This window comes from Phaethon aethereus, assembly GCF_964289735.1.
Source record: "Phaethon aethereus genome assembly, chromosome: 1".
NCBI lineage: Eukaryota > Metazoa > Chordata > Aves > Phaethontiformes > Phaethontidae > Phaethon > Phaethon aethereus.
In genome coordinates this window covers 68,623,199-68,647,751 of record NC_138575.1, presented here as the reverse complement: position 1 = coordinate 68,647,751, position 24,553 = coordinate 68,623,199, and the positions used below count along the sequence as shown (strand labels likewise).

General features: G+C 51.1%; 1 protein-coding gene across 1 annotated transcript in view; it reads right to left on the bottom strand.

The window, feature by feature from the left end:
- Positions 1–2,107: 2,107 nt before the first annotated feature.
- B4GALNT3 (beta-1,4-N-acetyl-galactosaminyltransferase 3) overlaps positions 2,108–24,553 on the bottom strand; it is a gene marked incomplete at its 5' end in the record, with an annotated part of 45,970 nt that continues 23,524 nt past the window's right edge. The window contains 17 exons of the mRNA XM_082015545.1: positions 2,108–2,757; positions 3,566–3,692; positions 4,414–4,567; positions 5,029–5,101; positions 5,839–5,992; positions 6,385–6,683; positions 8,260–9,247; positions 9,846–9,922; positions 11,211–11,311; positions 12,228–12,337; positions 12,751–12,894; positions 14,679–14,745; positions 15,177–15,255; positions 15,808–15,875; positions 16,218–16,318; positions 17,186–17,276; positions 17,807–17,902. Of these exons, the coding sequence (XP_081871671.1) occupies positions 2,649–2,757; positions 3,566–3,692; positions 4,414–4,567; positions 5,029–5,101; positions 5,839–5,992; positions 6,385–6,683; positions 8,260–9,247; positions 9,846–9,922; positions 11,211–11,311; positions 12,228–12,337; positions 12,751–12,894; positions 14,679–14,745; positions 15,177–15,255; positions 15,808–15,875; positions 16,218–16,318; positions 17,186–17,276; positions 17,807–17,902 (2,838 nt within the window). The 3' untranslated portion in view covers positions 2,108–2,648. The remainder of the gene's footprint in view (positions 2,758–3,565; positions 3,693–4,413; positions 4,568–5,028; positions 5,102–5,838; positions 5,993–6,384; positions 6,684–8,259; positions 9,248–9,845; positions 9,923–11,210; positions 11,312–12,227; positions 12,338–12,750; positions 12,895–14,678; positions 14,746–15,176; positions 15,256–15,807; positions 15,876–16,217; positions 16,319–17,185; positions 17,277–17,806; positions 17,903–24,553) is intronic.

Genomic DNA, 24,553 nt, shown 5'->3' with positions numbered 1-24,553 from the left:
GGAGCACAGTCACAGCTAAAACATGGGGGCAAAATCCTCAAATTCTGCTGGCAGTGCTGGAGTGAGGGCTGCACCCTACTTTCAAGTCCAGTCTTTGCTGACTGTGCTCTGTGGTGAGGCAGAGGGGTTACTCATATAATTTAAGCCAAGTAAGGTACTTTCTGGATGTACCTAATTCTTGTCAGTGTCTGCAGACGAATGCCAGCTGCTAACTTTAGGTGCTGCAGACCCCATCTAAGCCAGATGTGAAAGCACACGATACAAACAACCCTTCCTCCCTGTGCATGGCATAAGGACCACCACCGAATCCATCAGCTCCCCATCTGCAAAATGGGCATCATGTCTTTCTCTGCTTGATGGAGCCAAACAGCTGGGTCCTTCTAACACCTCGCCGCGTCCCGGCACTCGCCCTCCCCGCCAGCCTCTCCCCATTCCACAGGGATTGCGTGACAGAGCCAGCCCGGACAGGCTGCAGAGGCGCAGTCCTGGAGCCTGGAGAGCAGCTCACCTGCACACTTGTGGGGTTGTGCCTGCGTTTGAGTGAAGCACAGGCTCCAACATGCACCAAGAGCACGACTGACACTGCACATTCCAGGTAGAAACAGAGCTTATTGCAACATTGCATCACAGGGCTCTGGCCTCCTAAACTCCTATAATACATTTTTACAAAAAATAATAGCGTTAACTGTTGTCAGCCTCCTCCCTCTTGCCCCACCTGCAGTGTTTCATTTCTTAGTCTCTGCATGGGTAGAGTACTTTTCCTCAATAAAAAGACTGCTCTGGCTTGGGCAGAAGGCTAGGGCTGCCTCTTCTGAGATATTCAGTGTCTGCATTCTGGCAAAGGCTCCGTGGACTCAGACACACAGCTCTCTCTCATCTACTTCTCACCATAGGGCACACTGCACACTGCAACTTCCTGAAATCTGGTTGACTTTTTCTGACTCCATCAGTCACAAAACCCAGACTGAGGCAAGCAGATGATTTGACAAGATTTCTCTCTCACGTGCCGGAACTTGCATGTTTAGTTTTCTACTGCAATAGTGGAACTTGATGGACTTGTCAAGCACCACAGAATTAATAATAAATGAATGCCTATTCTGAATTGGCATCCACTCCATCAGTGTAAAAATTAAACAACTCTAGCACCATGTCAGTGTTGCTTGTATCCTGCATACCTCCAGTACTCACTTCTCAGCAGCTACCCAACAGAGCTGGGCACCATGAGCAGCATCCTATGTCACGCTCTCCCCTGAAGCTTGAGTCCAGTAGCAGCCTTTTCAGCACAGTATGGGGACACTGAAGCTCCAGCGTAGAGCACTGTGCTGGGAATTTTGGATTTCTAGAGTCTTGTAAAACGGTTACGGGGTAAAAAATCTTGCCTTACACTAACCAGAGTTTTAGGGGATGAGAATTCCCTGTGGCATCAGGGCGGCTGTAGACAGGAGCTCCTTCCACAGTTGTTGGATCAATGCCAGCGTGGGTCTGCCCGTCCTTTTATTCATTCAACCCTCTTCTGTCCTTGCTGTTGTTTGCACCCAGTGCATGGGCCAAGGCCTGAGGACACCTCCTCCTAGGGCTGTTCCAGAGATGAAGCACCAACAGCTGTGCCAGTTCTTCAACCAAGCATAAAAGTCAAACTATGACAAGACATAACTGTGACGCCACAACTTATTAAATTAACCTTTAGATGCTGCAAAGATGTACAGGATTTAGAGAGCAGAATACTCTGTCTCCTCTTTTCCTGATGAAATCACAATATTTCAACTAATAAAATATTGCCTTCTTCCCTGTTAGGGTTTCCCTGATATCGTTAGGACAAACACACATGTCTGTCAGATAAGGCTGCAAAGTTCCTCCTGAGATGCCCTCCTAGCTTCTCTGTGTAACACCTCCACTATCCTCAGGCAGTGGATCAATAACTTAAGTGGAGTTGTAACATAACCCCTGCCACCTCACCCAGCTGCAGGTAAACGTGGCTTTCGTAAGGGAAGTGTACTTGCACCTCCATCCATGGCCCATAATTTGCCAAATACGAGCCCAGTTTTTCATAATGACTAAAGTGAAAAGCACAGAGAAACATCTAAGCACCAGCAGCCTAAAGTGCCTATCAGCTCCTCCACATCCAGATTTCCTTGGGTAAGCATACAGTTCAGAGAACTTACTTTGGTCCCCTGTCCAAAAGCATGGATACTGGAGAGATGGGGAAGGAGGGGAAATGGGGAGGGTTGGTTTTTTTCTTTTTTTCATTCAAGTATTGAAAGAGAAGCTACGTTACTCTAAATAAAATATTCTGGGCTTAGCTGGGATTTGTGTTTGTTTGGTTTGCACCACGCAAGACTCAACAAGAAATATGGCACCTCTCCCACTGTACCATCCGCCAGACTGCATGGCAGGAAATACGAATCCTTCACTTGTCGACATCTCCCCCACACGCCTTCCCAGCAAGACACGAATGCCACGTCTTGGACACAACGGCTCACAAGAGAAGCTCCTGCTCCCCTAGCCTGACCGTCCCTTCCTCGGCTGTGCCGTCCCATAGGAGGGCTCTGGAGAGAGGAAGAGTCTGTGTGCTCGGCTGTGTGCCTCGATGAAGTGCATGTCGAGGAGAGACGGTGGATGGTGCTGCCGAGCAGCTTTGGGGTCGAAGGCTACAGTGTCTTCAGCTGGCGCCGGTTCCACATGCCCCGCTTCGAGTGAAACCAGTGGAAAAAGTTTCTGAGAGAGAGACGCTCCACTTCCAGCCCAGCCTGCAAGATCCTGGCAGAAAGGAGAAGGGTAAATTTAGGGAAAACTTGATCACAAAGATACTGGTGGACTCAGCCCCAGGAACTCTTTTAACTCTTTTAAGTTGTGCTGTTGTCAAGAGACTGCAATCAAATTGAAGAGTCCAGAATAGCTCAGGGGTATCTCATATCCATAAGCAGGCATCTAATCACACTTGCTGAGTGTTTATGAACCCTTGAGAGCACAACTGGTCAGGAGTGGCCTGCACCAGGCTAGGAAGAAAGACAGCTGGCAACATGAGACTGCGCAAGATGCTAGTCTTTTCTGTAGTCATCTGACAGAAAAGACAGGCCAGGCTCCAAAACCTAGAACTACAAAGGCCTAGGTTTTGTACAGCAGAGATCCCTCATCATAAGCTTCTCAGAAATTGTAACTGTACCTCGTGATCTTTAAATGTCTCTCTGACAGTTGCTCTTCTGGGCAGTTGCTATACATAGTACGGGAAGTCTGAGGGATCCAAACTGGACTCACTGTGCACTTGAAGGGGACAAAGTCTTCGTGATCACCAGTGCCTGATCGTGGCCAACCAGCAGTGTGGCTGGAAGGCACCAGGAAACAGCTCCTCTCTTCTTTTATCGGTGGCTGTAGTAGTGTATTTTGGGTCTACTCGTCTACTAGGTTTGAGGTCAGGACATGCTCAAAGACTCTCCCTCACTGACCGAGCTTATGGTGACATTAGTCACCTCAATCTCCTCAGATCCCCACTCCTCTGGTCATTGGTCCTCCAGGACCTAATGGGTCTCCCCTCCTGAGTGCATGAATGATGACAATGGATGCCTACCTGTCCAGGAGTTCCCAGTCCTCTCCTCCCCAGCGGTCCCGAAACTCTTTTGTGTTCATGCCTCCAATCTTGTCCAGGTCAGACTTGTATATGCCCAGGAGACCAAACCCATTCACCTCCCAGTAGCCTGAGGACAGCACAAAAGAGGCACAGGTATGTTGGTGCTTTGAACTACTGCTGACTCCAGCAGGGATGCTGGAGACTCAAGCCGCCTTTAGCACAATGTTGACACCAGAGAGTCAACTCAGCACCAAGGCAGAGCCGGACGTATTAAAGCTTTGGGAAGTGAGAAGGGCTTGCAGACAGACAGCATGGGCTGTCCTATGCACTGTTAGCAAAGCCTCTCACATCTCCGTCCGGCAGCATAGCACCTAATGGACCTGGACTGTCCCAGCTTCAAAGGGTTGTCCCTGTGCCTGGATGGCCACCTCTGTCTAAAGGAAATCCTACGCTCAGACGATCTGTGCCACTTTCCTCCCCCTGGTTTCCCTCACCCCCAGGCTACCAGCTCTCCTCAGGACACGCTGTGCCCTCTAAGAAAAGAGAGAAACGGACAGAAAGGAGTAAAGGAGGGGTTTTCCAAGGTCCTCAGATCCATAGAGAGCCCTAGGAGACAATCAGGAGAAATGTAACTTAAAGGGCTCTGCTGCCTCTTTGATCTCAAATTCCAGGTACCTGACATTGTTGAACCCCATCCTGTGTCAAATGCACTCTCAACTAGTGGCCCTGGAAGTACCTTAAGCTCCAGACCTCGACAGCACCAGAGGAACAAATCTAGAGGTGTCAGGCACCCTCCTTCTTTCCCCATTCCCCAAGATCTGAGCCAAAGAGGCTCCACTCCCTCTTACCATCAGGCCACTGTGGGGACATGCCGCAGTGAAGCCTCATGACCATGGGTGCGAAGGCCATCTTGCCTTCCACGCAGTGCTTCCGGATTGAATCAATGACTCCAGCTGGGAAGTGGATGTGGAGGTCGCACAGGAACACAATGCTGTGCGGGTCCTGGAACCAACCACACCGGTTGGGAAAAAAATAGGTTGACTTTAAGTAAGTCTTTCTTGAGGGGCAGGAAGACAGAGATATGGGAGTGAAAGAGCCATTCTTGCTACATCAGAAACTGCGATCCTAGGGGCTGGCAAAACAGCCACTGAGCCACTGTTCAACGATGGGTATGAAATACTATGACTATGCCCTGGCAGAGCCAGTATCACAAAGCTGCTACTGCGGATTTCCCTCCTGTCTGATAGTCTCAGCAGGTGGACCAAGAACCAAACAGACCGCAGGTGCCTCAGAATACAGGGTGAGACCCTTACTCTGGAGGGACAGGAAACACATCTACATTTGATCTGGTCTGCTAGGCTATTCCTTTTGCTAAAAACCTGCGTGTTCAGTATGAAAGGCAGAGGTAGCGCCAGACACATACTAGAAACTTCCCTGTCCACCCCAGGGCCCCCCAGGCTTACCGTCACAAGGTCTATCCCCGCCTGCAGCCCAGCAGAACGCTCGAAATTCCCTGTGAGCTTCAAGTACCGATAGCTGGGGGTCAGAAGGGAAAGAGGAGTTCAGTGCGTGCACAGAAAGCACCGCCAGCAGCGGTACACCGCAGGCGGCATGCTGTAGAGCTGCCCTCGCCCCCATGCACCCTCTCAAGGAGGAGGAAAGCCTTTGCTGCGTGACTGCACAAGCTCAGCACTGCTCCAAGTCCCAGTGTGCCCTGAGGGTCTTCCCCCTTGTGCACCAAGGATAGGGCAGTCCCTAGAAAAAGTCTTTCCAGCTCTAGTCCAGCTCTATCCTAGGACTAGACCTGTTACTGGGAACCCCTGGCACGTAAAGAAAATGACCAGCCAAGGCCGGTTCAGATCAGAGTAGAGCAAGCCAGACAGTTATTCCAGCAAGCGGAGTGCCCAGATGTCTCCACACTCTCCGTCCTATTTCTCACATCCTTCTTGTCTTCTCTGTCCTCCCTCTGCCCCATCACTGCACGACTCTCTCTTGCAAATTTGAATAAAAGCCAGGAGAAAAGAGATGCATCTGGATGGATGACTACAATAGGTATTGCCTTACAGTTTTATAACACTGTTATATGCAGTATATGTGTATGTACATTATAACAACAATATAGTCATGTATATGTGCAAGGTCTGAGTGGATGTTATCTTTGGCTTTCCAGCTGCAGGAGGCTGTGGCTGGTCAATACACAGAGATCGGCAGGTGTGCTCTGTTTGCAGGCATATGCATGTGAGCGGTTTTTTGTGACCAAGCAGTACTCTCACCTGTGCAAGGTAGACCTTTTCAGAGCCTTCTCTACATCCATGTCATCGCTGCTGTAGTCTGTGATAATGATGTTGAAGTATGGATCCTTAGTGACTCGAAACAGCTCTTCCATGTCGGAGATGAACTGCAGCACCCAACGTGCCTGGTTTTTCACTGGTTGTATTGCAAGAGGGAGAGAACCAAAGCAAAACTGATTTCAAAGACAGCATGGCTTCTCAACAGGCAAGGCTTCTTGCCTCCCCTAAAACCCAGCTAACTTTGGCAGGATGCTGAAATAGGCCCAGGCTGAAAACCAGGACCAAAGAGCTCAGAAATCAGTGTGGGTTCTTTCCCTGTGTGTGACAGGAGTTTTCTTTGAGCTTAGAAGCCATGGGAATTTGGGCCGTGTTGTATTTCTGAGGGGGTTTAACTTGGAGAGAACAGAAATTGGAAGTGACCCAAATAAGATGGTTGAGGCTGGTCCAGACCCACTGTTCAGGACTGCCCTCATGGGAACTGCCCCCTGTGCCATCCCTCGATGTCCCGGGGAGGCAGGTCCCCCGTACCTGGCACCACGAAGTGAACCACAGCACGGTGATTCCAGGAAAAGCCCTGGGGCCAGCACAGCTCTGGCTCATTCGCCACAGCCATCAGGTGCCGCCGGCGACCCCATGCCAGGTTCCTCATCTTCCTCTCCTCCTCCTCATCACCGCCAATGCCCTGCCACCCCCGTGCAAAGATGTACTCGGAGAAGCGGACGAGCCGCTCTCCCTGCTCCAGCAGCTCCAACTCCAGCAGGTAGCGGCTGCCCCGCATGCGGTCCTGGCGTTTCTCCACGTTCACGATACGCTGCAGCTGGAACCGCCTGCAGGAGATATAGCTGGGGTGGACATGTCCCCCGTACACCAGCCCCTCTCCCACCTCAGCCCGTTCAGCTCTGCCAGATCCTTCCTCCTGGCTAGCGCAAACCTTTTTGTCCCCAGCTTCCCCCCGCTTTGCTGCACTGCTTCCAAAGTCCCATGGGAAGATTTAGCACCTGTTTCCTAAAGCCACAAGCATGTGGGATTAGATCTGGGATTCCAGCCAAGAGAAAATAGTTGGCAAGGGAAATGAAATAAAGGTGACACAGAAAATAACAAATGTGTCTGAATGATCATGGGGCTGGTAATAGTGAGTGTATTCAACACCTCCTACAATGATCTTGGCACAAGGAGTACGTTTGGGCTAGTGAAATTGGCTGATGACAGCTTATCAGCCAATAACATAGAGTAAGACTGAGCAATCGTACAGTAAAAACTAGGGTGAGCTGTAGGCTCAGAATGGTCAAAACAGGATGAAATGCCAGGTCATGTCCTTTCAGATCATAACAAGAGTTTCTGCTGTAAAATGGACAGTCATCGGTTAAAAATGCTGCGGAAAGCTTGTATGGACTCATCAGTTACACCATGACTGTGACTGACATGGCCCTGAAAAAACATAAGAGATCTTAAGATGTAGCATGAGAGCTACTTCCATCAGGGATTGGGAACTAGTAACACCCATTCTATAAAACATCCAGGATACTGACCATTTATGTACAGGAAAATTAACCCAAACTGAAACCAGCATGGAGAAGGACAGATAGGAAAATTTTGGAAATAGAGGCCAACTCAACAGAAAGGTCAGGAGTTGGACTGTTTAGCTTATAGAGGCTCAGAGGAGGTACGTCTGTTTGCCAGAAAGGCAATCACGATGGTAAGTCTTGCAAAAAAAAAGAACCATATCAAGACTATGTAAAAACAGAGTACTAGCAAAAGCTGATCTCCAGTGGGTCATCAAAGAAGCGAGGAGATGAAATATCTTCCCAAACCAGTACCACGATGTAGAAATGTAGCTAGTTTTAAGATGGAGGTGCACACATTCAGATAACAGTGTAGAGTACGTGGTTGTCTCTCAGGTCAGTGCACTGATCCACATTATCTGATAGGTCCCTTCAGGTCCTATGTCCTAAGTGATTCACAAGCTGAGATATGGCAGACATCAAACCTCAAGCAAGTATAAGTTGCTCCATTCCTACTCCCTATCAGCAGGGTTTCTTCATCTTCAGCTGGTAAAATGCTCCTATGTGCTCTCAATACCTACACTGTGCAAGGAGGAAGCCAGCAAAAGGCCAGCAATGCCAGATGGATGGAAATCTCCGATCTTTCAGGTTTACTGCCACCAGCTATTGGAGGGCGATATTCAGGCCCCAGACATGGTTTGGTGTCCAACAATTCCCATTTCTCAGCCAAAAGATGTATTTAAAGCCCAGTTTTTTACACAGATTCCTTGCCTGAAGTATTATTCCCCACATCTAGTTTATCCTCTGATTCCCACTAGCTCCTCACATGACAGGTATTCCCTGTGCACGATGGTACACCAGCTCCAGGACACCGCCCCTTGGTTTTTACACCGTGCCTTACCCTTTACTCCTCTGGTTAAGCTTCTTCAGGAAGACACGTGTGACTTCCAGGGCCTCTCTTTCTCTTAGCAGCAAGTTTCCTGACGTATTGCATTTCAGGTCAATCCAGTCTGTGCGCAGCATATGGAAGTCCAGGTTGCTCGTGCTGAAGGTCTGCTCCCAGTTCACCGCCTGGTCAAATACCGGTACGTAATCAAAATCCTCCTCATCTTCCTCCTCTGGCTCCCCATCCGCCTCTTCCTCTTCCGCTGCCACAAGTCCAGACTTGCCCTTCACAGGAGATGCCACCTGTACCTCTCCCTCACCCATGTCCCCACCGTTGGCCACCTTCTGCTCAGCAATGTAGGACTCCACTTGGTTGAGCCACTGTGGCAGCCCAGACTGCTGGCTGGGGCTCGCAGTGCTCACAGCGCGTCTGCTGGCTTTGCTTTTCCTGGCAGTTGTGGTGCCTGCTGGCTGCAGCCCATCCTTAGTGGTACTGAGGTCTCCTTGAGGTCTCATCCCTTTGGGAATCATGACTCCTGAGTCTCTGAGGCTGCCAAGAGGCTGCTGCCATTGAGACACGGTCCTAGAAGGAGGGTTTGCCTTTTTGACAGGCATTCTCCCCTGGATAGCTCTGGCATGCTGCGGAGAGCTCCTGGAGTTGTCTTTGATGCCAGTTTTTAAACGGGGTCTCTTCATTATTGGGTTTCTCTCTAGGCCAGCCTCGCTGAGGTTTTGGTTGGCAGAGGCCAGCGTGGCTGATTTGACGCTAGACCTCTTTGTCCTTCTCCTCTGTAGCCCCTCTCCTATGTTGCCACCCATCACTGAGAGGAGCTGACGATGCTCCCGGAGGGAATAGTCCTCGTGAATGTTATCACTGCCCACCACACTGCTGGGAGCATTGCCTGCCGGCTCTGCCCTCCCTGTGCCGGGGCGCTTGGTGGGGCTGGTACTCTCTGTGTCCTGCTCTCCATACTGCAGGTCGTCCAGGTTCCCCTCCTGGGAGCCTGCAGAAGTAATCGCAGTTACACCTCTGGCATCCTCCCGCTGCCTTCCCCGTCCTGAACCAGGCACCCGCCCTGCTGGAGGCAGCTACTTCTCGCCTCATCTCAGTGTTACCTCTCCCGCTCAGAGGGACAGGGATGCTCTCGGGCACCGGAGCTGTGCTCTTGCTAGTACCAACCTCCTCAGCATCTAGTAGCCAGCACTGCCAAAGGCTGTGGAGAGGTCTGGCTTTGCCTTTAGCTGTCTGTCTGGCCATGGCTTTGCAGGGCAGGTGTGAGCATAGGCTGCCATGCTGCACACCTTTGGCTCTGTCACTTCTGCCCACATTTTTGCTCGAATTGCACCTCAGCTGAGCTGCAGGCCCAAGCGGTAATTGTCGTGTTGTCCACTACAGCCCACTGTTTGGTGACCTCCCAACCTGCTCTTAAGAGAAGTGAAGGTGGCAGCAAAAATCTCTTCCCAGCTACAGCAATCTAGTAGGGAAGGGCTGTGACTTTCTTGGCATGGAAAGTCAACAGCTTCTTTCAGCTGGTACCGGAAGCTCACACACAAAAGTGACAGATAAAAGGATCCTCCGGGCTCTGATGTTAGGGCCCCTACCTGGCTGCTCTGTCTTTTCTCCAGAGTCCAGGCTCTTCTCTGGCTGGTCCATTTTCATATACTTGTAGAATCCAAATCTGCAGAGGAAAGGGCAAAACACAAGTTTGATGAAAGTTACTTTGCCCTCTCCAAATAAACTGCAGCCACTGCTTCAGAGGTGATGGTCTATTACTCTGATTACATCTACCCAGCATCTTTAGATCCTCCTTTCCTATCATCACCACCATCCTTCATATCTCTGGGCAATCAGATCTTACTCTGCCCTGTCAAAGACGTCAGTTTTCCTCGCTTATCATCCCAGTCTCTCAGAATTTTCTCATAAGCACAGGAGCAAATCCCAATATAAGTACCCTGAAACACTTCTTCAGCCTCCCTTAAACTGCTCCTTAAAGCTCACTTATGATGTAGTGCTCACTAATGCAAGTCATCATGCTGCAAGAGCGGCTCAGGCAGGTAATTGCAATGATCTCCCTCTCTCTTCTGTCATACCACCACTGTCTGTGTGCTGTCCTCATATGCCTGTGCTTCAAGCTTTTGGGAGGGATTATCACGACTGTTTCCCTCCATGTGTGCTTGATGCAAAGCAAAATGGGCCCACAGTTCCCAAATCCTGTCACAATACAAACGAATTGTCAAAGCAATAAACCTAGGTGACACCTTCCAGCCCATGGCAGCCACCTTCTCCATCCTTCACTATGAACCCCAGTCCTAGGAGTTCCCTCTCAAACTTATGACACGATCTCTTGTTCCAGCCCTTAAAATAGTCCTGTATGGAGGAAGAAGATTCTGAGCACAGGGAGGCCATCATCAGTTATCTCACTGGAAAAGTGACTCTCCTTATCCTGCAAAAAAGTCCTCCTGAACAGAGGGGAGTGCTCACACAAGGTGTCTGCCTGAGTCAGGGGGGCAGCATGCGAGTGGCAGTTCCCTCGCAGGGCCACCACTGGGAGTTGGACCCCAGTGAAGATGAACGACGTGCATTTATTCCCCCAGAGAGATGCCTGGTGGTTAGCATGGTTTGACTTTCACAGCAACAGCCATCAGGAGGCTCCAGCTGCTGGTAAGCAAAGTCTGCTGGAAATCCATTCCCTGATGTAGTGGAACAAACATGCTCTGACCCAGCTTCTGAGTTAATAGAGCAAGAAAAGCAGCGGCAGCTTCCCTTTGAGACCTAAGCATATTTTCACTTAAAGGGAGCACAGGTTATTGAAAGAAACTATAAATGCCGTAACGTTTTGCAAGGCTTAGGGGATCTTTAAGAATTAAGAGAGTGCTACAGACGTGAGTATGAAATTCCACCCCAATTCCAGCCTTCAAACCATCTCCTCCCTCCCTGATCGTAAATCTGCTTTTGTAGCATCCTACCTTTCCAAGTAATAAGGGTTTTCCTGATAGAAGCATTTGTTGTCTTTCTCCATGTGGCTCAGGCGGCTGTAATCATTCGGGTAAACAAAGGATAAATGAACCTGAGAAGGGAGGAAAATAAAGTAAAACCCTCATAAATGCCAGATATCAGTCACAAGGTGACCCAGACACAGTTGCAGGGTGACCAGCCCTTTTGAGAGGGAGCAGGGATTGCTCATCAACTCTTTGCCTCTCCAAGGCACCTGGTAGCAGCTTGTGAGAATGGAAAACAGAAGGAAGCATGCTGGGATATGTGCAGGGGTGTGCCTTTTTATCTCTCTCTCGGCAGCTGGCTGTCCATCTCTGTAACTGTGAGTTTAAATCCTAATAACAGGGAAAGAACTAGCTGGGAGAGAGGTGGTCAAGTCCTCCTGAAGGGATGCAGGGATCACAGGAGCCCAGAAAGGGCGTGGGGAAACCTCCAGGCAAGGCTGAGGGAGCCAGGACCACCCAGGAAGCAAGTCCCTCAGACAGTGTAGGCTTGCACTGGCACCTGGGGAGGGCAAACTGTGCTGGTGACCTGTCCCCAGCAGACCTCAGAGTCTGCTCCACTATGCAGGAGATTAATCCCTGCTATGTTGCATGCCCCATGCATGTGTGCTCCCCCTCTAGACCAGTTTTAAGCTTGTCAGGGGCTTTAGGAGTCCACACAGACTACAGTTCACTCCATGGAGAATAAAATCCTTGGCCATTAAGAGGCTCCATGTGAAGGCAAGCTCAGTTGTTTGGTTTGAGGTCTGAGGGGCTTTGTAAGATGCACACACCTGTACCCCAGTGAGACCCATGAGCAGTGCGTAGCAGCTCTCTCCCTTCTCTTGGTGTTGCCCTCTGGCATGTACTGGGATGCTCAGACCTGAACACCAGATGGTCAAATCTGCCCAGAAGCTTCAGACTGGTGGAGGCCCATGGTTAATGGGGTCTCCCCCCTTCCTCCTCACACTCCCCTGGGCAAGCACTTGCTTAAGCAATAAAACTTACAAACTGGAGTCCCTGGTAGCGCTGCAGAGGAAATCCATTCACCAGGTAGCTGGGCTTGTATGGGCAGTCTGGCAAGGCTCGGCGCAGGCGAGACTTGCTGAGCAGAGGCACTGAGAAGAAGAACCATGTAGGTAAGCGTTGCTGGAGAAGCCCTGCTGCAACCAATGCACCAGGTTAGTTACTTCTGTGCCTGGTTTCTCTTCATCCGTGTGAAATACTGACATATGTAAAGCAAACTGCCTTGCACAGCTCATCTCTTTACAGCGCTCTATGGCACTTACACTAAAATATTATGCCTGGGGATGTCGTGCGAGCTGGATGCCAAGAAAGGGGAGCTGAGTTTAGTCTGTGCTTTGTCTAGTAACAGTGACTGATACCGTACGCTTCCCCTCTCTTCTGCACTGGGGAGAAAAAAGTGTGGCCTTTGGTAACCGTGGTGTAGGAGGACAATCTTTCTTGGTTGTGCTACTGCACGTGCTGCGACAGGCTGCAGCTACCTCCTCAACTGCTCTGCAAGTCTTACCTTTGTAAAGAGTGTCCCGGGGGTCAGGTTTCAACATGTCAGCTGGGTGTGCCTTGCTGCCTGCGCTGTCAGCAGGCTGGTTGGTGTGACTGGCCAATGTCTGCGGGATATGCCCAACCTCATCCATCTTTAAAAGCGTTTCGTCTAGAAACCAGAGAGAGAACAGAAGGGGGAGGAAGGGCTAATTTGTCCCTTCTCCCAAAAAGCACCCTTCTCCAGTGTCAGCCCTTTCCAAATGGCATTGCATCCATGGCACTAACCCTGTCTCGGACGTAGCAATGCCTAAGTGGCACTGGTCAGGAGCTTCACTGCAAAGACCCCGTGGAAAGGAAAGGCTTTAACTCAGAAAGATGGAAATACAGAAGCTGTGGGGTAGGAACATAGCTACCACTGAAAGCAAATAAACACAGTGATGAGTAATGGAGGAGAATGACCTCCTGCCTTGGAGACACCAGCAGTGATGTGCTGAAGAAGCCTCAGGCTGGCAGGAATTACTGGACACTTCTGAATTATTAGTATTATATTTCTTTTAAAAGGAGATAGAAAAGATGAATGGGAGGAGAAACCTGACAAGCACAGATTTTTCCTGTGCTGGAAAAGGATCAGGACCCTGGGGCGAAGCCTTCAGTGGCTAAGGAAGATGGTGCTCCAGCAGGGGAATGCAGACCTGCAGTAAGCAGGAGCAATGGAAAGCTTAAACTCAAGACTGGATATTGGTTACGTTTTCTCTTGGGTGCTGCTTCCAGAGGACTTCATATCTCCAATTTTACTCCGAGATGAGGGGAACTGAATCAATATCCAGGAGGGAAAGAAAAGATGCTGCCAAGAGCACTGGGGTTAGTGTTAGCAGCTTTTGGGTATTGAACAACATGGGGACCCAGAAGGAACGGGATGAGGTGTGATACAGTCAAAGGCTGATATGGAAGAGGGAAACACTGTATGGGCAGAAGGTGCCAGACAAAGAGGAGACTGCAGCACTGTGCCCAAACACAAAGGGATCTTCCAGGATGTGAGTCTTCCCTATAACAAGGAATTAATAAGAAGAAAAGAGCAGAAGGAAAAAGGAAGGGGGTAGAAAACCTAACTGAAAGCCTAGTCTGGCCAAATGTCAAGTTTCAAAAAATACAGCAGCAGGTTGCAATCCAAGAAACAGCAAACATGTCACAATTACATCAGGGAGTCTTCCATGTGTAAAAGCGTTGGCATGGAAAAAAGCCCAGAGATGTTGGAAGGCAACAGTGGTAGATATGGAAAGGGGGAATGCTGGCAGAGGAAAGCAATGCTGACAAAGCTAAAGGTAAACAGGACTAAGGAGCTCCTTAACTGATAAAGGCATCACTTGATGTGCTAAGAAGGGTTTACAAAACAGGAGGGACTGGGCTGATGTGCTTGCTGCAATCCAGCAGCAACTTGAAGAGACTTGAGGTTGATATAGAAGAAAGCAGCATCCCCCAATATCGTTAGCGTATCCCATTGTGTTCAGCATCCAGAGCAAAATCTCCTGGCAGTGCTGCAGCGGCCCCTTCTCCCTGGTCATGCCCAGCTGCCAGCATACCCCAAACAGCTCCCGTGTTATGGGCCCTACGTTCCCCCCAGCTCTCTGCACAGTGCGTGGGCAACCTCCATCCTCTGTTACTCACATCTGGAACAGTTTCCCTGACCCTTGCAGGCTGTCTTCTCTGTCCTTCCTCACCGACTCTAGGTTTCCCTAAAACAATGTTCCAATCCTACTTCCAATTCTCCTGTATTTAATAATGAGTCACATTCTTGTCCAGAGGTCTCTCTCCTGGCCTGTCTCCACTTCTTTCTTGTAATGATCTGTACCCATGGTATTTGCCTGGCTAGACTATGATTCATGGTGAAACACGAATGATAGGTTTTGGAAGAATGGGGAGGTGCTTGGGGAAATCTGTGATGAAGATACTTACTAGCAAAAAGGGAGAGGTATTGGGAGTCAATGACTTTGAACTTCGCTTCTGGGTCATTCAGTCTCCACTGGAACAGAGAAACACATTACAATGAAGTGCTTATGGAGTTAACCAAGCCTGAACAAAAAGCACAGGCACAAGATGTTTTTTCACCAGATGGTCTTGCAGCTTCCTCTTTCTCCTGACTATGACCGAGTATACCTAGCAGCAAAAGATTGGGAATGAGCTGAGATCCCCCAGGACACAACCAAAGCAGGAAAGGACAAAAAGCTTCAACAGAGACCAGAGAGCGCAGAACTATCCCAAGCAAGCAGAGGAAAGTGTCCTGACATGTGGCCAGGACTATTCCACATAGAAGTAGGTAAGAGGTCTGGAAGGGATTAGATACATCTCATGCAAAGAGGAGCTGGGGCCTGGGAAAGGAGGGAAATCGTTACAAACATCATTCCCAAGCTCTGAGGGGACGCATATACAGTACGGCCATTTGCACAGACTCACTGCTACTTCCACATGGTCTGTTCCTCTGTCATCCTGCTTGTGCAGCACCTCAAAATAGTACCTGCCTGCAGCTGACAACCTGCAAAGAACAACGTGTCTGTCACCAACAGCATTAAGGAACATTTCTTAACTCGTCAGCAGACAATGAGTGGAGAGCAACCGCACCCATGAAATAACCCAATTCTCAGGGTGAGCAGCGTTAGGACTGCCAAGAAAATCCACATGCTGACAGCGAGATAGGTAGCTTCCTTTGTGCACCTAGAGCGCTCCAGACCCTTCTCAGTTCTGAATAACTCCCTTTCAGTCTTGCCTGCTGGGTTTTGGCCTCTGGGAAACCTGGCCAGTTCCAAGGCAGGAAGCTTGGGATACAGTTCATCTAGAGGAGTCTGGATTTGCTGGTGGCTGCTTCCTCCAGGGCAAAAAATAAATCAGTGTTGGATTCCCGTAGTAAATCAGCAAAGCAACTGGCACAGGTCTGGATGTCTCACTTCAGCTTTGGCGATACTCCAGAGTTATTCCTTTCTCTATATTGCTAAATTTTTCAGAACAAGTCTGGGTTCTTCCTCCTTGTCCTTGCGATTTCCTGGCCATGTGCAGAGGTGGTTGGGAGTGAGGGGCTCTGCTCACTCACCTCACCATCTTTGATTGCTGACTCTGAAATTTCCCAAACTCCCCTGGTGCAGTCCACTCCTTCCCTGTCTGTGAAGAGACAGAAAATGTTCTATTAAGATGAGTTGCTTCCTGGTTATTGTGCTGGAGCAATGGAGAGGGAAAACCGAGCTACTCCTCCTAGTAATTTGTGAGATCCACAACCTGTGGACTAATTTTAATAATGAACCTGGGGCTTCCAACACCAGTGACAATACATAACTGGCTTAAAGTATATGTCGTGTTGTGCATGTCCAGCATCTGTGGTGGTGTCTGTAGTTGGGCAGGAGAAGAAACTTGGCTAGTCCAAGGAAGTATGCAAGACAGGAGGGTCTCCATCCCCACAGAAACATTACAGCCTTGATGGAAGAAGCCATGCAGCACGCACTGTACCTTGCCTACGCTGGCCAGCAGCTGGAGACCAGAGGTCTTTTCATCTGGACTCAGCCAGAACTCAGCATTGTCATCCGCAGCAATGGCAAACTGAAACTCCCCTGTTGAGAGATGAAGGGAGTAAGTAGGGCTCTGGGGTAAGGGCCTGTGCACAGAATGGATTCTGCTTCTCTAAAATGCTGTCTTCACCCTTTTTCCTGGTGAGACAATACCTTCCCTTTTGATGTTACATCTCCACCCCTTTGAACCTCTTTAACTGTGCTGCAATTGAAAATAAAACATTACAAATGCGACTGGTTCGCTATCCCTCCTGCACTGGCTTCACCTAACGTCCACCCTGGCAAGCTAAGAAGCCCATGCAAAGTCTCCCTGCCTCCCCTTTTGTTTCCAGAGCAGTTTTGTGTGAGAGGCTGTGTTTGGATGGAGGAACGTGCACAAAGGGAGAGAGAGGTGCTTGAGTCTTGCTGTTCTGGCTCGGTTTACAGAGGTGGCAGTCAAGGGCCACGGGACCAGGAGACGTGGGTGAGTGCTAGCAGGCTGCTCTGGGCAGAAGGATGCAGCTGGGCGAGACAGATGTCAGCTGCTGTCAGACAGCATTCTCGCACCCGAGGAGCAGGAGAAACATAGATGATGTCACGTACAGTCCTGTGCATGTGAGGGAGGGAGGAAAAGCTCAAGGACTGCTCGTGCCCACGTACACGCCATGGGGCTGTGCGTTCATGACAGCATTGTTTTTTATCTAGCACTTCCCATCTGCTTTCTTCCATGCTTTTCCTTTCCACCCTACAGAGGAGGCAGATGTGTTTCACCCATGCCAAGGCCACGGCCAGTCATGCACAGCTAGCTGCGCAGCCCACGTGAGGGACCTCATGTTGGGCTTGCTGGGTGAGGGCACCCGTGGTTCAGCACCAGGAAGGGGAGGGAGGGGCAGGTGAGAAGAGATATGAGCAGTAGCACAGCAGCCTCACCGTCAGTGAAAGGATGCAGGTAGCCAAATATCCGGAGACCGTAGCTGGTCCATTTTGGGGACACAGCCAGCTTCTTCAGGGTAGTTCGCGTCTGAAATGGAAGAAGAAAATAATAAATAATAAAAATAATTAGATGTGACAGGAAGAAGGGGGGATGCAAAAACCCTGGGACAGGTGGGCAGAGGGAAGTATGAGGTTTACTCTGGGAGGAGGATGGGGCACGGTGTGTGATGGAGGCAGTGGGAAAGAGGAGGTAAGATGAGAGACAAATTGGAGCAAGTACTGCTGCAGAGAGGGGAGAGCTGCACAGGGGATGCTGGTGAGATGGTAGGGATGGGACATGGCATTTGCTAGCCACTTGGAGGGAGAGCACCAAATACAGGGCTCTTTCACCCCATGTCTGAGGCCTGGCAGGCCAGCATGGGTAAAATGAGCCCCCTCCCCACAACGGAAGAGCTGACATCATTGAACCCTTGCAAAAGCTTCCTGCTCCCCCCCGCACAGGAGGACAGAGGAAGTGATGGAGAGGGATGGGGACAGGATGCACAGGGAGCAGGGGTGATCCAGGGAAGCAGAGCTGGGAAGCATGGGGCAGAGGGTGACGAGCTCGGTTTTACTCACATGAGGGAAGAGGGGGAAGTGGAGGTTTTTCCTGAGCTGCTCAGTGGAGCTGCCACACCAGTCCTCGAACACGTGCAGATTGGCCTGGCCCTGGAACTGGGGAGCAGAAGTGGAGCACTATGAATTGCTACGTCTGTCCCCTGCATCCCTCCCTGTCCTGCCAACCTTGACCATGGACCCCAGCACCGGACAGCTCGTGAGAGTGAAGGAAGATGCCACTGCCGCAAGGGGCTGGTCTCCAGGTGACTTGGGTCCAGACCCCTGTGTCTCATCAGCGGAGGGTTTGGGTTGGGTGACAGTCTGAAATAGCACCAGAGACCTGCGATAATGCCCAGGTCAGATCAGTTAAGCGACTGGGGTTCACTCCATTTTGTTCCATTGAGGAGGTGTTTAACCAGAGGGCTGTGCTCTGAGGCCATGGTGTGGGACATGCTGCAGGGTGGCAGCAGCTTCCCATGATCCAGCAAAGAAAGCATAGGGTCTTGTCCTTCAAGAAGGTATTTTGAGTTCCCCCACCATTTCAGGACTATTTTCCTGATCCGAGGAAAAGGGGACACCCTAGGGCAGATACCCTTCTCAAAGCACATCTGCAAGGTGAGGCTCATGGAGGATGGTGAGGACAGGCAGATGGAGGCTCAGAAGGCTGGGGGAGCAGCAGTGCAGGTGGGTTAGTGGGCAGCATCACCTCCGCATGCCCACAGAGACACAGAAACGCTGCGGGGAGTGGGGCTCCTCTCCCAGACAGCGAAGGAGGGTGTGCAGTGTGGGCATGGGCGGCTGTCCCCACTACCCAGCCAGCTGGCGGGAGAGACTGTTCATGCCCGACGGAGACCCGCAGCACAGCTTTCCTTGCAAAAGCCTGCTGGGCACTGTGGGATTTCAGCGATATGCTCCTCAAGGGATAGATTTTCTTTTCTTTTTGTCTGAGCCATTCAGAAGGGAGGAGCTTTCTGTCTGCAACCAGTGGAGCTGGACGCCGAAACCCTCCTCGCAGGATCGGCATCCAAGAGCAGAGAATAAATAAGCTGGAGACTGTAGAAGCTACAGAAATGCTGAAGAAAGGAATAGGTTGCCTTGGGACCGGGGAGGTTTTGCCGCAGCTGTCTTGCCTATATAAGGGCTGTGCAAGCAGGGCTGAGGAAACCGCCTGAACAGCAGTCAAATGTCTACAGATGGCAGCAAATTCTTAGTTTTTGCTGGGGAGTCTCTAGCAGGGCTGAGGCAGCATGGTGGAGGAGGACCCAACCCCTCCGTGCACTACTGGCACAGAAACCGCTTCATGGAGTTATTTTTCCCAGGATAGTGAGTTGGGGTTTCGCTTCATAATAAACTGTGACTTGAAGGAAGGACGCGGAGCAGACTTGGCCTGGCACCAGCTTATGCAGTAATGCTCCTTGTGAGCTGTGGGCTTTAGTCATGCACGTGAAAACCATCTCTGTGTGCCAGGCAAAACACATTCACAGCCACTGCTGTTCTTGAGTGGTCTCTCGTCAGCCCTCTCTCATTGGTGTCCGCACTGCCAGGGCTTGGCTGATGTCTGCAAGCCCATGCCGTCCCCCACTACTATCTGCTCTTTTTTCATCCCTCAGCCTGAATTCTGCCCATCAGATGTAATTCTCCAGAGTGATGCTGCACAACATCAGAGAGGAACTATACAGAAGGCTCAGGGCGATGGATGCAGCCAAGAGAAACCTGGGACTCTGCAGGGACTTGTGATACAAATAAATCACTGCAAGGGTGAAAAACACTGAACTGGAACATAATTGCTAGGCAGTCCCATGCCCCTTGGCCAAATCCAGTTTCACACCCAAGGGTCTTAAAGTACTTTTCTCAGCCAAATCAAATAATGACAATTGATATTTCTCGTGGAATATGAAGTGAGGCAAACAGGCTGGGCTCCCACAGCAAGCCACTGCCAGAAACTGCGTCTCCTGGCAGGCAGTTCACTGCTATCCACGAGTGCTGCTGGTTTTTCTTCTTAGGGAATTGTTTGCATGCTGCAGATAGCAGGCTCGGATTTCTACAAACGTAGCACAACACTCCCACACTGTGGAGAGGCTGGCGCTGCAGTGCCCGCCTGGCAAAGACAGACCCAGGGCATGCTCCGAGGCTCGGCACTGCAATGGAGCTGGGCTGGCTTTGGCATGGGGTAGCCCAAATGCCAAACCAGATCTTTATGAGGGAAGTCCAAAACTTGGACTGCTCCCGTTCTAATACAATACTGTACTGCAGAGCCTGGCAGTATTAGGGAGAGGGCAACCTCCTAAAAAATAAGGCACATACCACTGTACTTCGTGCTCCATCAATGCTGTAAGAGATGGTGCCTGAGATTTCTAGCCCAACACTCCTGTCTCCAAAGTCTTCACACAGACACCTGAGAGGAGATTCTGGCAAGAGCTAATGAGATTGCTTCGCTTTCCTGCACTCACAGCTATTAGAAATAATTAATTGGTAAATAATAACCATTTCTTGCATGTGGTTTCAGAGTCTTTTCTAAAGCAACAGATTTTCTCCTGAGCTACAGCAGCCTAACTTACTCTCTGCTTCCTCTGAAAGGGAAAAGATGAACATTATTGACAGATAAATGCTGGCTGCCCAAAGTGCTGCTCTGGGAGTGAAAACTGAGCTATGCTTTAACTTTAAGACCCCACGAGTCACCAGTGCAGCAGCTGTTTTGAAACCCTATCCCTCCAACTCAGCTTATGGCTGCCCATTGCAGGCAGCTGAGAAATTCCTCTGTTCGCTATTTGGTTCCCTTCTGGAACATGCAGTAAAAATCTCCTACTTGGGACTTTGCTGCAGATTGCAGCAATAGGTAAACCACAGAATCACAGAATCATTAAGGTTGGAAAAGGCTTTTAAGATCATCAAGTCCAACCATCAACCCAACACCACCGTGCCCACTAAAATGGCACCAGCATTCCTAATTCACAGCTCCTCAGAAATGTCAATGGACCTTCTAAAACATGGCTACTGAGTTTGAATTCCCCGGTTGGACCTACCTGGCCCTGGTTTTCAGAGAGCTGGAAAGTTAGGACCTGCTAAGCAACAAGTTAATTTACGCTTCCGCCCTTAAAAACATCTGCTTTGGAAATTTTGCATAGGCTGATTTGGCCAGAACCAGGAAGAGAAGCCAAGAGTCTGGGCTTTAAATGACAGCTGGTATTACATGGTCTGCGCCTTCCCATTTACAGAGCTCCTCCTGCCCCTTGGCTTCCTCCCCTTCCTAACCCTACCTCCCAGGTGCTTATCTCCACCCTGCTGAAATAGTAGCGTTGCAAGAACCCAGCTCGGATCCAAAATGGACACCAAGGGCACCATCAGCACAGCGTGCGTACGCCCAGGAGCACGCACCCAAAAGCTGTTCTTCCCAAGGAGGTCTGGGCAGGCTGATACCCTCCTGAGCACGACACCACGGGCACAAAGCGACAGCACTGCCCGAGGGAAGGGAGAGCTGAACCTTAACAAGTGCAGGGAGGTGAGAGCTGGGACGGGTGCTAATGGATTCGTGCTGATGCAGCACCCTCCGCAGCTTCAGGAGCGCAGCTGGGCTCTCAGCCCCAGCACCCAACCTTCCCGCCTGAATTAACACCTGCCTACAGCCCTGGGTTTATATTAAGAGGCTTTGGTATTTCTGCTTACTTCTACCAAGGAATTTTAGATTATCGGCCCCTCCCATGAAAACAGACCGTAAAAGAGGATCAGGCACACAGAGAGCACAGACCTTTTTTCCCAGCCCAAACCCTGTCACATCAAAACCGCCCAGGGGACAAGGACCCCAAGGGAGAAAAGCAGCAGCAGAGGCCGGGGCAAGTGGCAAAGCTGGGAGGATTGCAGCAGCGGAGGCGCGACCTGCTGCCCGGTAACCGGAGCAGGATGGAGAAAAGAGGTCTTTCCTGATTTAATCCCAGGTGGCTCTGGCATCATGGAGGCAAATCAGCCGCGTATCTGTGTGCAGCCCAGGGAACGTGCAGCGCTGGGGATGATAAACGGGGCACAGGAGAGGGCTGGAGCCAGGGAAGAAAGGCGACATTGTGCTGCCAACTGGAAACTCCCGAGTTCATAAGACTCTTCTGTCTCCGCAGAGCGGCCACGGCCCCTCCTTTCGCCCAGCTCAGCTCCTCTGACTGGGTGACATTCAGCAGCCAGCAGCTGGGCTTCGCTGCAAGCTCTGCCACGCCGGGCACTTGCAGGAATCCATCAAGACCAGTCAGCAACAAAGCCCCCCTGTCCCGCTGAGCCCTGACACCTGACTGGCCCGAGCAGGCAAAGAAGGGACATAGGCCGGGACAGAGCGAGCAGGAATAGCTTTGTCTTTTAGTCCTCTAAGAAAAGGATGATGCTTCTTAGGGCAGGCTGGGGGCAAGGGGATGCCCTGGCACAATGCTCTGGTTTCAGGCAGCACCAGTGCACCCGTACAGGCGCTGCCTGCAATGCGCTGCACTCCCAGACATGCCTCACACCTCCTTTCAGCAAGAAGGAAGTCCTGAGGCTGCACAGACGCAAAGGGGGGACATTTTAACTGCCCCCCCAGCGCTGCTCGGGCCTTGCTCCTCTCAGAGCTGAACAGAAACTTTTGGAGAGGTAAACGAGAAGGATCAGGCTAACCAGGCACATTTCTGAAAATCCTCCCCCCACACTTACGGCAGTGCCAAATGGTGACGCTCACGGCCCCACAGTGCAGGTTCGCCTTGGCGACAGCCGGCACCTTTCTGAATTAACGAAACAAAATGCCCCACACCTCTCCAGCCTGAGGGGTCAGTGCGTGACACTGGGAGCTGGGAGACTTTGCCCTGGTGCCTGGAAGGGACGGTGGTGGTAGCGATCATGTGCACGGGCACCTCAAGGAAGCCAGGAGTGAGGCTGAACCCTGCTCTCTCCCATACACAGGGTATAACTTCACTAAGGATTTCCTAGGCTGAAGACTTAAGCTGACGATTTCATCTCCTGAAACTGAAAGAGGAAAACTGAAACCTGTCCTTTTTTGGCCATGCTGCCTGCTGGCTCACCCTGCAACTCTTTTAATTATTTATGTTTCTCAGGAATATACATCTCTACTCAAACAAAGCCCAGCTCCCCGACCTGTGGGAGGCAACCTGCCACCCCTCGCCCCAGGAATCAGGCTGCAATTAAGTTCTTAGAGGTGCTGCGGGGAGGGCTCAGTAGGATCATAGACCCTGGGTAATTAACTTGGGCAGAGTTATAGAAAAACTTAATCCCCAGGGCCCAAGAAGTTTCAGCCGGTGTTTAAGAGGCTGGCAAGCCTGTATCTGTGGATCCCTCTCACAGAATCACAGAATCATTAAGGTTGGAAAAGACCTTTAAGATCATCAAGTCCAACCATCAACCCAACACCATCATGCCCACTAAACCATGTCCCAAAATGCCACATCTACAATTTCCTGCAGCTGGTACTGGTGAACCATTTGGCCCCTGTTTTCCATTGAGGTGGCTCTGCTGACCCTCTGGGTACAGACAGTGCCGCTGCAAGGGCAGGAAACTGCCTCATAGAGACAAAGAGAAAACTGGTGAAGGGGGTGGGTGCTTCACAGGAGCAGAATTAGAGAGCATGGCTGATAGGGGAAAATGGCAGGGCGTGTGAGTGGGGCAAGGCCACCCAAACCAGCTCCCCAGCCTGCTATCTGTATGCCCAGGGACTCAAAGTCTTCTTGTGGTACATCTGCTGCACACCACCCCACGCAGGGCATGGCCAGGGACTCAGGCAGCCACAAACTCCCAACGCAGCCGGTTTGAGGCAAGAGCCCTCCTACCTGGCAGAGCTCTCCTCCCCAACAGGGAGCAGTGCAGGACAAGGCAGGAGGCATGCAGCACCTTCCCAGGCATGGGGCCATCCCGCCCAGCACACCTCAAGTCCTACCCCCTCCCCTTGGCCGGTACACCTCTCTGCTTGTCCCCACTTGGCAGCACCACAGCGGGCCAGCAGGTTTGCAGGCTGGTGGTGCCCTGCGCGGCGCCGCGGCACGCAAGGGTGTGAAATCGCCCCACCAGCAAAGCAGAGGGCTTTGCAGATCAGCCCTGTGCTAAACACGTACCTTTGCCCAAGCCACAGCGCATGCCCCACCAGCTGCATTTCTAACCCAGTAGAGGCACATTGCACACCACAGCCAGCAGGTTTTAAAGACTAACACGCTTTTCAGAAATCACCAGGGAGGGGATCAGAGACATCGGGCGAAGCCTCAGAGAAGCTGTGGGATGCCACGCAGAGCCTGCATCGCCCCGGTGCCATGCGAGCGGGGAGCAGTAAATTCTCCATGCTGTCCCTGTGTGCAGCAGTAGTCCTGGCCCTGATGTCCCTCTGGCTCTTCGCCAGAAGCTGCTCATCTGGGAGGCAGTCCTGCCCGCACGCTGCCTGCAAGGCCCTGCAGCTGAAGGAAGCCCCCAGGCTCCAGCTGGGACTGGGACTGGCATTCTGACAATGGAGCAGAACAGGCCAATGGTCTGGTCAGGTTCTGGGCACTGGAGAGTGACTGGTGCTGGCTGCTTCCAGGAAAGCTTTAGCTCATGCTGCGGGGATCTAGACTGCTCAGTGTGATGGCTGGAGGGAGGCGATTTCCCTCGGCCGGCCGATGATCGTCTCGCGCCCTGAGCACAGGGACAGCAGCCTGCTCCCTCCCCAGGGGAGCCACAGACGCCCTTCTAATTTGTGCAGGTCTCTAATCACCTTGAGGAATTTAGTGAGCTGACTCCATTAGCCAAATGCCCCCTGGCTGGTGTCCCTCTCATTAT